Source organism: Cervus elaphus, chromosome 12 (genome assembly GCF_910594005.1).
Source record: "Cervus elaphus chromosome 12, mCerEla1.1, whole genome shotgun sequence".
NCBI classification, from domain to species: domain Eukaryota; kingdom Metazoa; phylum Chordata; class Mammalia; order Artiodactyla; family Cervidae; genus Cervus; species Cervus elaphus.
This window is the reverse complement of record NC_057826.1, coordinates 57,503,884-57,516,366: the sequence shown is the minus strand read 5'-3', so window position 1 is coordinate 57,516,366 and position 12,483 is coordinate 57,503,884. Positions and strand designations below refer to the sequence as shown.

The 12,483-nt window shown below is 41.1% G+C and overlaps 1 protein-coding gene across 5 annotated transcripts in view; it reads right to left on the bottom strand.

Moving 5' to 3' along the window:
- NIN (ninein) overlaps nucleotides 1–12,483 on the bottom strand; it is a 100,711-nt gene that overhangs the window by 37,793 nt on the left and 50,435 nt on the right. For all 5 annotated transcript variants that reach the window (XM_043919037.1, XM_043919036.1, XM_043919039.1 and 2 more), the window contains exons 8-15: nucleotides 8,663–8,809; nucleotides 8,013–8,180; nucleotides 7,402–7,538; nucleotides 6,940–7,080; nucleotides 6,512–6,686; nucleotides 2,911–3,021; nucleotides 2,494–2,583; nucleotides 337–475 (exon numbers count right to left, since the gene is read on the bottom strand). In XM_043919037.1, coding sequence (XP_043774972.1) covers nucleotides 337–475; nucleotides 2,494–2,583; nucleotides 2,911–3,021; nucleotides 6,512–6,686; nucleotides 6,940–7,080; nucleotides 7,402–7,538; nucleotides 8,013–8,180; nucleotides 8,663–8,809 — 1,108 coding nt within the window. The remainder of the gene's footprint in view (nucleotides 1–336; nucleotides 476–2,493; nucleotides 2,584–2,910; nucleotides 3,022–6,511; nucleotides 6,687–6,939; nucleotides 7,081–7,401; nucleotides 7,539–8,012; nucleotides 8,181–8,662; nucleotides 8,810–12,483) is intronic.

Sequence of the window (12,483 nt, the reverse complement as noted above, 5' to 3'; positions counted from 1 at the left end):
CTAACACTCCCAAGGCCTGGATTTGCAGACTCATAGCCAGTTTTTTTTTAACATCCTTGTGGTTTGATTTTTCCATTTCTTTGTTGATGTGTATCAAAATCAGATGGAAATATTTTCATAAAGACTTCAAGGGCAAATGAAAAAAACATACCACAAGTGAAACAACTCAAGAAAACAGCATTGCCAAAGTCTTTTTTTGGGGGGTGGGGGGTGGGGTAGTGCTGTGGGGGCGGAGAAGGCAGGGTTGCCAACATTTTGCAATTTTACATTCAACCATGGTTTTAAAATCAAAAGTCAAGGCACAGACTCTGAAAAGATGGTGTCTGAATGGCTTACCCTGGTCAGGCTCGATGCAACCACTGTTAATATCAAGTTCTTCTGACAGTGAGTTCTTCAAGGGAAGCCTGAGTACTTTGCCTTGGGTACGATATTCTTGCAGTTCAGACTGGAGTTCGTCTACTTGGTCTTGTAATAGCTGGAGTTTGAAAACCAATATAAATCTTAGATGTGATGTCAAAAACAAGCAACGGAAGAAAAAACAGATAAACTGTACATCATCAAAATTGAAAACTTCTGTGCTTCAAAGGATACCAACAAGAAAGTAAAAAGACAACCCACAGCATGGAAAAAAAGAAAGTTTTTGCACCTTATATATCTGATAAGAGACTTGTATACAGAATATATAAAGAACTATTATAACTCAATAATAAAAAGACAAATAACACATTTAAATGTTCAGCAAAGGATCTGAAGAGACATTTCTCCAAAGAAGATATATTGACAAGCACATGAAAAGATACTCAATGTTATTAGCCCTCAGGGAAATGCAAATCAAAGCCACAATGAGATTCCACTTCATATCCACTAGGATGGCTGAAATAAAAAGGACATAGAGTAACAACTGTTGGCAAGGATAGAGAGAAACTGGAACTCTCATACTGGTGGGAATGTAAAATGGTGCAAATATTTTGCAAAAAATTCGGCAGTTCTTCAAAGGTTAAGCATACAGTCATCATGTGATTCAATCCCACTCCTCAGTACATACCCAAGAGAAATGAAAGCATCTGTCCACACAAACGCTCACACACAGATTATTCACAGCAGCCCATTATTCACAATATTCGAGATAACTCAATGTCCATCAACTAAGGGATGGATAAATAAAATGTGGTATGGCTATGTTATGGAATATTATGCAGCAATAGAAATAAAGTACTGATACATGGTACTACATGAGGAGAGCTCAAAAACAATACGCTAAATGAAGGAAGCCAGTCACAAAGGTCGATATAAATCCATTTATAGGAAATGTAAAAAATAGGCAAAACCAAACAGACAGCAAATAGAGTATTAGTTGCCTAGGGCTGGAGGTCACGGGAGAGATTACAGCTAGGTGGACTGGGAGTTTCTTTGCGGGTGATGAAAATGTTCTAAAATTTATTATGGTAATGGTTGTACAATTCTGTGAATATACTAAAAGAGACTGAATTGTATACCTTAAGTGGATGAATTGTATGGTTATGAAAAGCTATTAAAAAATAAATAAGTGGATGAATTTGGGGAATTTTTGGAGGTGGAGCTGACAGATTTTACTGATGAAATAACTGAAAGCATAGGAGATTAGAGACAAGAGCCAAAATTTGTATTTGTATTCACAAAATTTGTATTTGTAAGAGTGACAAATATTTCATTTCTTTTCTCAAAATCTGCGTATTTATTTCCTGAGGAGGCAGACTATGAACAACCTCATAAGGAGGTGATTGTTTTCTTCATTTTTGCCCAAGTACTATGTTCATCTAAAGCAGGCTGAACTCAGTTATGTTCACCATGTTAAAATACACAAGAGTTTGTGGTTTAAAAAAAAAAAAAACCCAGATTCCTGAGTTTAGAAGAGTTACTTTTCTAAAAAAATCAAAGATTCTTATTTATTAGGATGTGTTTGTGTCCTCTAGTAGTAATGACTTACTACTTAAAGACCTGAGTGGTTTCTGCTCTATTGGCGTTTTGTAAATAAAGGAAGGAATGTATTCAGGAAAAATCCCCACAGAACAAAAGCAAATTATATCAGAGTAGGCCTGCACTCTGGAAAGGCTGGTTTTGGAATAAGCATATCAACATGACCACAGTTTCCTTCTCTTAGAATAAAACTTTATTTTCCTCTAATTACTGGCAATTTCTGACCCAGATAAAACAAACAACTGCAGTTTGCACGACTCTCTCATATGTCAGGATACTAAATAATAACATTAATAGCAAGCACTTAGGTTAAGTGTTCTCTGTGTCTCAGGCTCTGTTCTAAGCGCTTCACGTGTACTTCTTGACTCTCCACAACAACCCTATTTTGTGGGTTCATTTATTTTTGTCACCTTGAAGATGAGGAATTGAGATACCCACAGGTTACGTTTACCAGTCACTTGGCTAGTAAACGGTGAAGCAGGATCTGAACCTAGGCACTCCTCCACTTACTAAGTTAAATTCTCTTCAGTCACTCACCCGGCACTGCTGCTCATATTCATTTCTCATCTGTGTCAGCCTCTCTTCTTGCAGGAAGAATTCAGCACTGCTGGGATCAAGGTCACCAAACTAGAAAATGGGAAGTGCAAAGTTGTCATTTTTCCCAAGTGTCCTTCTTTGACCTATAAAATACCAAAGGTCCCAGTTTCTGGTGTTCACTCAATCTCTTAAGTATGAAAGGAATGTGACTTTTGAACAGAAACGCCATCCACTGGATGATGGAAAGAACATTCTAGAGTGATGTGTTCATCTAAAGCAGAGATCCTTTCTCAGTGCCATGCAAAGTCACATAGATAATTCCATAATAGACATTTTCTTAGTGGCACTGCTTCTGGTCTTTTGAGTAAACTACATTTCGGGGTTACCTTTCAGGAAATCACATTTAAACAGATTTACCTTTTCTGCCAAAACATTTTCCAAATTTCGCTGAAGTTTGTTTGTCAGACTCTCATACTCTGCCAACTTCTCTGCATTCTCCAGAAGCTCATTTTCTAGACGACTGTTTTCCTGAAGAAATTTGGGGAAATTACGTGGATTAAAAAGGAAGCTGTTGTACCATTTTATATGATGCATAAATCAATGCTCTAGATTGAGAAAGTTTCAGTACCTTAGACGAGAAAAAGTAAATATTAAAAAAAACAATGTTTATCTTATAAGCCCAAAGCATGCCTCTTCTTTTTCTTGATACTACAGAACCACGCTATCCAATAGCAGGCACTAGCAGTCCCAGGTAGAGGAGCTGTGAGTATGAAATACTCACCAGATTTTGAGGATTTAGAACAAAAATGAAAAAAAAAAAAAGCTCAATAACAGATTTTCTATATTAATTACAAGTCAAAATGATAATATTTTAGAGATAACAGATTAAAATGATTTAACATTAAATTCATCTGTTTCTTTTTACCTTTTAATGTGGCTGTCTGAAAATTTGAAATTACATATATGACTTGCATTGTACTTCTATTTGACAGCTTTGCAATTGAAAATTTAATGACATGAAAAGCATTCTCATTAGGATGTCAAATAAAAGACTGATTGCAGAATACCATGTTTATTTGACAGCAAAAGAGAACTCAGAAAAACTACAAAAAGGAGAATATCTCCAACAATTTTCATTTAATGATGATATAGACATGGTTTATATTTAATTTACAATTTGATTTTGGTTTAAAGATATAAAAGCTGCTGCTGCTGCCAAGTCGCTTCAGTAGTGTCCGACTCTGTGCGACCCCATAGACGGCAGCCCACCAGGCTCCCCCGTTCCTGGGATTCTCCAGGCAAGAACACTGGAGTGGGTTGCCATTTCTGTCTCTGTCTCTAATGCATGAAAGTGAAAAGTGAAAGGGAAGTCACTCAGTCGCGTCCGACTCTTAGAGACCCCATGGACTGCAGCCTACCAGGCTCCTCCGTCCATGGGATTTTCCAGGCAAGAGTACTGGAGTGGGTTGCCATTGCCTTCTCCAATATAAAAGCTACACATACAGTTTTTTCATAATTTATGTTTAAATTATTATAATAACACGTCAACCTTGGTCCACAAAATGTGGGGTTTTTTCTGTATGTTTTCAAGGCATATCTTGCCAAAATATAGAGATGATATATTTCTTTTTAGAAAACTTTTTATTTTATATTAGGGTATAGTCAATTAACAAAATGTTGTGGTAGTTTCAGGTAAACAGCAAAGGGACTCAGTCACACATACACATGTATCCATTCTCCACCAAGCTCTCCTCTTATCCAGGCTGCCACATAATATTGAGCAGAATTCCATGTGCTATACAGGAGGTCCTTGTTGGTTATCTATTTTAAGTCAGCAGTGTATACATGTCCATCCCAAACTCCCTAACTATCCTTTCTCCCCTATCCTTCCCACCAGCACCCATAAGGTCATTCTCAAAGTCTGTGAGTCTGTTTCCGTTTTGTAAGTTTATTTGTATTAATATCATCTCTTTTTAGATTCCACATATATGGGATGTCATAAGATATTTTTCCTTCTCTGTCTGATTTACTTCACTCAGTATGATACTCTCTAGGTCTATCCATGTTGCTGCAAATGGCACTTTGTTCTTTTTAATGGCTGAATAATAGTCCATTGTTTATATGTACCACATCTTCTTTATCCATTCCTCTGTCAATGGACATTTAGGCAGAGCCAATGTGTTTTAAATATATTCTTGTTCACACCCTTATACAGTTAACATGTAGTGAAAAAGCATGTGCTTGAAGTGTTTAAAAAAGAAAACTACCTTCTTCCCAAATGACAACTCTAGAATTCTAATCTTTCAAAGTATGTCTAAATTTAGATGTTAAAACAGTCAGGAGCAATCTTTGTGAACTGGGCCTGTGTTGGTGCTTTGGAAACTGAGAAGTCAGCTTCTGTTGCTGACCACAGGGAACACACAACTGGGGCCATGGCAGGGGAGACAGATATGGATACAATTACCTAAGATGTGATAGAAAATATGCTATCTTCTGGCAAGAAAAAAAAAGTAAGTGTAATGGGAACAAATAAGCAATTGCCCTTCAGTGTTGGAGAAAGCAGTGAGGAGCCTGAAAGCCCACCGAGAAACTGAAATCACTGACAGCAGGTGCAGCAGAGGTCGGGCGTGGACTTGGGGCTTGCTGGCAAGACCTGAGGTTAGGAAGGTAGGAGCGTGAACCCCTTTTCAGGGCCTTTCAGCGCTGCCAAGTTGCACTTTTACAAAGGGTATAGCATGATTTTTAAATGTTCTTCAGTAAGATGGCACCCCACTCCAGTACTCTTGCCTGGAAAATCCCATGGACGGAGGAGCCTGGTAGGCTGCAGTCCATGGGGTCGCAAACAGCCGGACACAACTGAGCAACTTCACTTTCACTTTTCACTTTCATGCATTAGAGAAGGCAATGGCAACCCCCTCCAGTGTTCTTGCCTGGAGAATCCCAGGAACAGGGGAGCCTGGTGGGCTGCCGTCTATGGGGTCACACAGAGCCGGACACGACTGAAGTGACTTAGCAGCAGCAGTAAGATAACTCTGGTGACCAGGCGGAGGGAGGCTGGATAGATGGAAGAAAGGATGCACATAAGTCAGTTGAGAAATTGTGATGACTTCCAAACCTGTTCAGAGGCTGTGGAAATGGAGAAATGGGATAAATCTGAGAAGGCTTTCAGAGCATCAGCAGGACTCAGAAACTGAGAATGCAGGATGACCAAGGACGGCGACTTCTATGGCTTACAGCACAGGGTGGTGATGGAGATTAGGGTGAAAATTCAGGAGAGGAAGCAGTTTGATGGTCAGGGAGGTAGAACTGGCTCAGTTTCGATGTGTGGAGTTTCAGGAAACTTTCATAACCTCAACAAAACTAACTATTCCATAGGTTCTTATTACTTTCAGATACAGTATATGTAGCAACTCACTCAATCTCCACATGAATGCTATGAGGTAGGTATTATGATGGTCACTCTCCTGTACATTAGGAAACAGGCTTGAGTAACCTGATCAAGGTCTTCTGTGAGTAGTGGGATCCAGATTGGAACCAGGCAGCCTTGCCAAGACCTAAGAGGGTCCCGCCCACCTTCAGCTCCAGCTGACACTGTACCACATAACCCGATGTCAGAGCTCCATAAAGAGAAGGATCACTTCCTCTACTGAGGCACAGGAAATAAGAGGAGGACGTGCAAGGGAAAAGGTAGATTTGGGAGCAGAGAAACAAAGTGGATGGCCTCTATGTGGCAGGAAAAAAAAAGCCATCTGCTAAGGATGAGGAAGGGCACAGCATCAACCAGGTATCAAACAGGCCTGAGGACTCACTGCAACTTCAGCAGGGAAGAACAAGATATGCTGTTGGCAAACCAGAAGCCTGGACACCCCTGAAACCTGGATCCCAGTGGGGCTCTACTATGTCCGGGTGTTGACCCAGACTTAAGAGCCCTGTGCAGACTTGTCCTCTTACAGAGCTGTGGTTTTCCCTGAGGTGTTCCCAGAAGGCACACAGACCATATAACTAAGAGGATAATTACCTTCAAAGAGAGGGCGAGGCGGTCCCGGATGTAATTCTCTTCTGTTTTTGCCTTTTCAATTTCTTGCTCAAGTTCCAAACGCTGCTTGCCCACCTGCTGCAGGATCTGCTCTCTCTCCTTTCGAAACTCATTCTTTAAGGCTGCTATTCGCTCCTTGTACTCTTCATCCAGTTTCCTGTGAGAAGGAAAGATTGACAGGCTGCCATCAAGTCCCTGAGAGGTCCCCCTGTAGAGCCACCAAAAACGGAAAGAGTCACAGAGATGGGGAGCTCCTTGAGAAGGTATCCAGTGAGCCCTGCTTTCCTGTAGCCTTGGCCACACCTAAGTCACCCCAGCCAGGTGTGGCCAAGCAGGCAGGCAGGCAGGCAAACCCCACTGTTCTGGGCCAGGATGGTGGGAAAGGAGGGCCCTGGCCCCACCCATCACACCTGAGGTTGTACTCATTCCGCCGCTCTATGGCTGCGTGGTGATCGTCCACCTCTGAGGCCATTAGAGACTTCAGCTTCTCAGCTTTGTCCAGATCAGACCGTAGCTTCTCTTTTTCTCTGAGCATCTGATCAACTCTCTCCCTAGAACCAGAAAGAAACAAAGTTATAAGGGAGATTGTTACTAGGCAACAAGTAGACCCAAAAAAACTCTCCTCTGGCTTACTCCAATACAAAAACAAAACCAAGACAACCAGAACCCTTCCCAAACACAAAGACATTCCACAGCCCTTTTCAAAAGCCTACATGCAGATCTAAGCTTTACCTCACTTTCACAGAAGTGAGATGATAGGCGATTAGCCACCACTGCCTTCAGAATGGAAGAATACATGCCACAGGCATCTGAAGGACTTGCTCAACAAGTAGGAAAGGGAAAAGAGCAGGTAAGCTTTCTGCTCAACTCACAGCAAATGCCGAATCTCAGCCTTAAAACTAGCCAGAGCTGCCTGGTGAATGCTGTTCTTGGTGACCAAAAGTTCATTTTCAAGAGCCAGTGTCAACTCTGTCAAGTTGACATTTCCATCCAGGCTAAAATCCAAGGCCTAGAAATCAGAACAAGTTCAAGATAATCACAAGTTCCATCCTTAGAAAGCAGAAAATGTGAAGGTTATACAGACCTGGAGAACTGAATTTATAATCTACAAACTGGATGTTTACATTTCTTTAATAATTGCTTCAGAACAATATTCAACCTACAGCATAACTAAGGTCTCTCTAAGGAAAACATGATTATTTACGTGTTTTTTAAAAATGCTGTCTGGCATTGTAAATAAACACAATGGCAAAACTCTAATCTTTACCAACCAGAGATCAGTTAAGAAATTTCTTGTCAATAATTTAGGGGTTAAAAACATGAAGTCAGCAACACTCCTGGTTAAAGGGGGTAGGAAAAGTTATCTCTTATGTCTGAGATCTTGTGAACAGAAGAATCATTAAGGAGAAATCAAATCAAATCACAAACAGAATTTTCCAACCCTTCCCAACTTGTCATTTGCCTCCCATTTCAGTTGCCACACCTTCAGGATCTCCTGGCTGTTCTCAATGCCTTCTTCCTGCCAGGTGTCAAGTATCCTCTCCACTGATGCATAGCCCATCCCGTCATCCAGGCAGGAGAAGACCCGGAAACCAATGGTACTCATCATCGCAGATGGGGTGGTGGTCCGTCGTCCACTCTCATCAAAAGACTAAAAGAAGAAAGAGACTTGAGCAAGCTCAGGCATTGCAACATGATGTTGGTCAAAACCAAACGCAGTCAGTCCTGACCACAAGGGGCAGAGCCATGCTTCTCTCATTTATACTGCTAGGATAAAAAGCCATGTGGCCCCTTTGATCTTCCTTTCCCAAGTCAGTCAAGAATGCAAAGCTGATCAACAGCTGACCTGGCAGAGAGAATCCTGCATACAGATGAGATGCATCTCTACTTTAACATCAGGTTCCTTCTGGCCCACAGCTAACAAGAAGGGGCATAATTAGTGGTCTTCCTACTATAATTTACGGTCATTTCTCAAACCCAACTTCCCCAGTGGTTTAGTCTTTCTTTTCTGCTCTTCTTTTGCTTCTCTTTCTCCTCAGTATTTTTCTTCAGACAGCAGATTAACTCACTAGAAATTATTCAAATGGATGTTAACTTTACTCCCAAAGAATCCACTTCCTATTTATTTCTTACCTGCATGGAGATGTGCCTTTTCAATTGTCTATATGGGGTAGATGCTGATGGTGTAAGAGGTTTTCCATTTTTGAACAAGCCATAGAAAAAATCTTCTACACTCATCATACCATCAGGATCAAGATTATGGAAGACTTCTTCAAGCATCTAGAAAAGGGTAACCATATATCTTAACTATTTCTCTCAAAAAACCCCCACGAAGTCCAAAGTACACTTCTAGTCCCAAGTGGCTCAGTGGGAAACAATTCACCTGCCAATGCAGGAGACGCCGGTTCGATCCCTCAGTCTAAGGAAATGGCAACCCATTCCAGTTATTCTTGCCTGGGAAATCCAATGTACAGGAGAGCCTGGCAGGCTACAGTCCATGGAGTCACAAAGAATCGGACACGACTTAGTGATTAAACAACAAAGCCAGTAAATACTGGCACCACTCTTGATCCCAGGGCTCCAGAAATATGACATGTCCCTTTATTCTCACTTCACTAAATATATTTTCCTTTCTAGTAATATGTCCTCCCCCCTCACAGAAACTAAATAAAATTCATTTTCAACATCTTCATAACTTTATGCAACTTAGAAATTAACTGTTTTCTCTTTTGCTCATACTCTTAGAACAGGTTATCTTTAACGTTACTATGCATTATCTTGTGAGTTGAAGAATTACTGAAAAATATAAAGATATAGCTTCCCAGTGTTGTAACAGAAGAAAACAGACATTCATTAAGCCATTATATTATGGGGACTCCACATGATATTTTGCTTATATGAAATTTTGGAAACTAGCATAATTGGGTCTGGGACAGATTCCAATGATTTAAGAGCTTGGGTCTGAAACCCATGCCTTGGAATTTAGAACATTACTTGGAACCACACTGCGGTGTTTGGGGTTTTTAATTTTTTTTTTAATGCTTTTGCACAGCAGAAATGAGGACTGGATAGGAAGAATTTCACGTGTGTGCAATGGAAGTGTTTCGAGAGATGTGAAGAGAAGGAAATTCTGCCTGACTATTTTGCCCCCTCTGACAGTAATCAAGTGGTCCTCCTCTTACGGAGTCCCTTCTAGAGGCGTGCCTGGGAGATGGTTTGTTCCCTAACTCACAGAGGAATGGAAAAGGGAATAAAGCAACATGAATCACAGACACCACAAAATAGGGAGGGAAAGCAAAGCCCTCCATTCTCACAGTCAGCTTCCTATCTGGGGGGCTGAAATTTTTCTATAGGACATGACCCCAGTGTACAAAGCAGAAATCACCTGAGATCTCTTAAAGCGCAGACTGATGTAGTTAAATCTGGGGCGGAGGCCTGGGAATTCTACATTTCTAAAAAGATGATGCCTAATTTGCTGAGTAGCAAGGAACTGAATAAGCAACAATTAGTTGCTTACCATTAGTGCCACAATTACCATTAGTGCCTGCAACTGGGTCCCTTCTAACAAAAGCCTCTTTGTAACAAATCCTCAAATTTTCAATATTTATTTCCTAACTCTGGACTATTGCTAGGACTCCTGTCATCTCCTAATTGTTGATTCTATCCCTCAGCTAAGTGCTTGCAGCACTTCTTTTATCTTGAATGCTTTTTTTCCAATTCATATCCAATGGGAAACATCTGTCTCTCTTCTTGTTTTTCTACCACTTCCTTTGGAGAGGATTCCAAAACAAAACCATTTTAAAGGGTGGAAGTCTTCGGAAGAAGCAACAGTTCCTATAGAGAATCATACAAAGAAACAGATGGAAAGATATTTTGGGCAAAATTCGGAGGTTGCCAAGCTCCCTTAGATTCTCTGTCTCATTTTTATCAAACAAAAGAACACTTTCATAGAGAACTAGGCTTTCAGGACTGTCAAGCCAGAAGTCACAGTAAAATCCAGCAGTGATGACTGAAGTTAACCAGCATATTTTGCCTTTAACCTTAGCTCCACATTGGTTGGCCCTGTGACCTTGGCCAAATCAATGTACAGCTTCCTGACTGCCTAAACATCCATCACCTGATCCATTCCAAGTGGTGGAGTAAACAAGTCCTGCCAGTTATTAGACACCGGGGTGTGGGCAAGTGGTGAGTAAATGAATGTGGATTCAGAAGAGGACAGAGGGACTGGGTTGGACTGATAAGAATGCAAATCAGTGGGACACACCCTGCAGTCTCTGCAGGAGCTGAATCTAGAGCCCTGAGGACATTCTTCCTCCCTATCACCAGCCAGGTCTTTCCCAGTGTGTAAGTTGGGAAATAGCCAGAGGGGCCAGGAAGGTGATATAAATGAATGAGGCGGGATGGTCTTGAGAAATTTTTAAAAGGCTACTTGGAAGCCTTTTAAAGCAGTGAATGGAACATCTGAGTGCATGCCCTGTCCAAAGGGGAGAGCCGCTTCTCATTACCAGAAAAATGGAGCCAAATCTTCCGATTTTCAAGGGAAAAAAGTCCCGATTTTAAAAAGTATAGCAAATAGTTCAATTTTTAAACATTGTGTAGGCCCCATGGTCTTTGGGTCTTATCTGGCCTCTGGACTTCCCAGGTGGCTCAGTGGTAAAGACTCCTCCTGCCAAGCAGGAGACCCAGGTTTGATCCCTGGAGAAGGAAATGGCAGCCCACTCCAGCATTCTTGCCTGGAAATCCCACAGAGGAGCCTGGTGGGCTACAGTGCATGGGGCTGCGCGAGTCAGACATGACCTGGAGACTAAACAACAGGGTGACAGTCTGCTTTCACTGCCCTATAGCCATCCTGGCTTCTGGAAGGCAGGGTACCAGCTTCAGCTATAAGGTAGTCAATCTAGTTTCCCCGATGATGGCAACAGGCGGCAGTGACCTCTTTCTTTATTTATAAAATGTGGGGTGACTAAATCTAAAATTGCTTTCCGTTGTAAAATTCTAGGATTCCAAGCTGTGTGTTGGTGAGATCATCATGAACTTTCAGCTCTTCTGTGGTCTAGAGCTAGTAGTACAAAAGCACTATAGTATTTCATGATTTTGGCAGGGAGGAAAAACACTAAGTAAAAGCTACATTCAATTAGCAATCCTTCACTCATCCTCACAGCAGAGGAGAATAAATGTGCTGCTTCTTTTCCTGGAAACTCCACCACAGAAGAAAATGCAACTCCCCATAAACAGCTACAGTTTATTCCAAGATTTGTTCTTAGATAAATAATCCAAGTTTGTGCAATATTTCTTGGCAAAAACAACCCAAGGTTCTGTACACTGCACTGGTTTATAATTTAGGAGGATGAATTTGATTTTATGACTCAACAGTCACCACTGATTAATAAACGACTGCAGAGCCATTAAAAGGCAGTCAGAGAGTGTGCAATGGTCACATACACAGGGAGAAGGAGGGAGAACTTTTCTGCAAGCTAGGCTGCTTTGAAGCTTTTGATAATAAATCTCATTCTGGTTTAGGAAAATAAAACCACTTATCCTCTGAGCAAGCAGATAACATGGTTTTGAATACCATTATAATCAAAGTTTCCCAAAGCTTGTACAACTGTAGCCCTAACCTCTAAGTCCCTTCAATCCTTATTTTCAACTCTTTGAAAGACGTGTCTTGGAATTAATTACATTCTTTTGTTTCATGGCTGTTCATGCACCAAGTCCTGCTACCCCTCTTAATTTTTTAGACAACGTAAAGTTGAGAATTTTACCAAGCAAGAGCATCTTGGGGGCTTCTTCAAGGCTCTTTTGTTGTACGTTTTCAAAACCACCAACCTACCTTTTTCCATTTCCTCATGACCAGATTATTGTGGTGACTCCTGGCTGGTGTCCTAATCTATGGCTCTCTTTATACCTATATACTCCATAAAAGAAGTTCAGACCACCCTTAGCAAGTAAGTTTT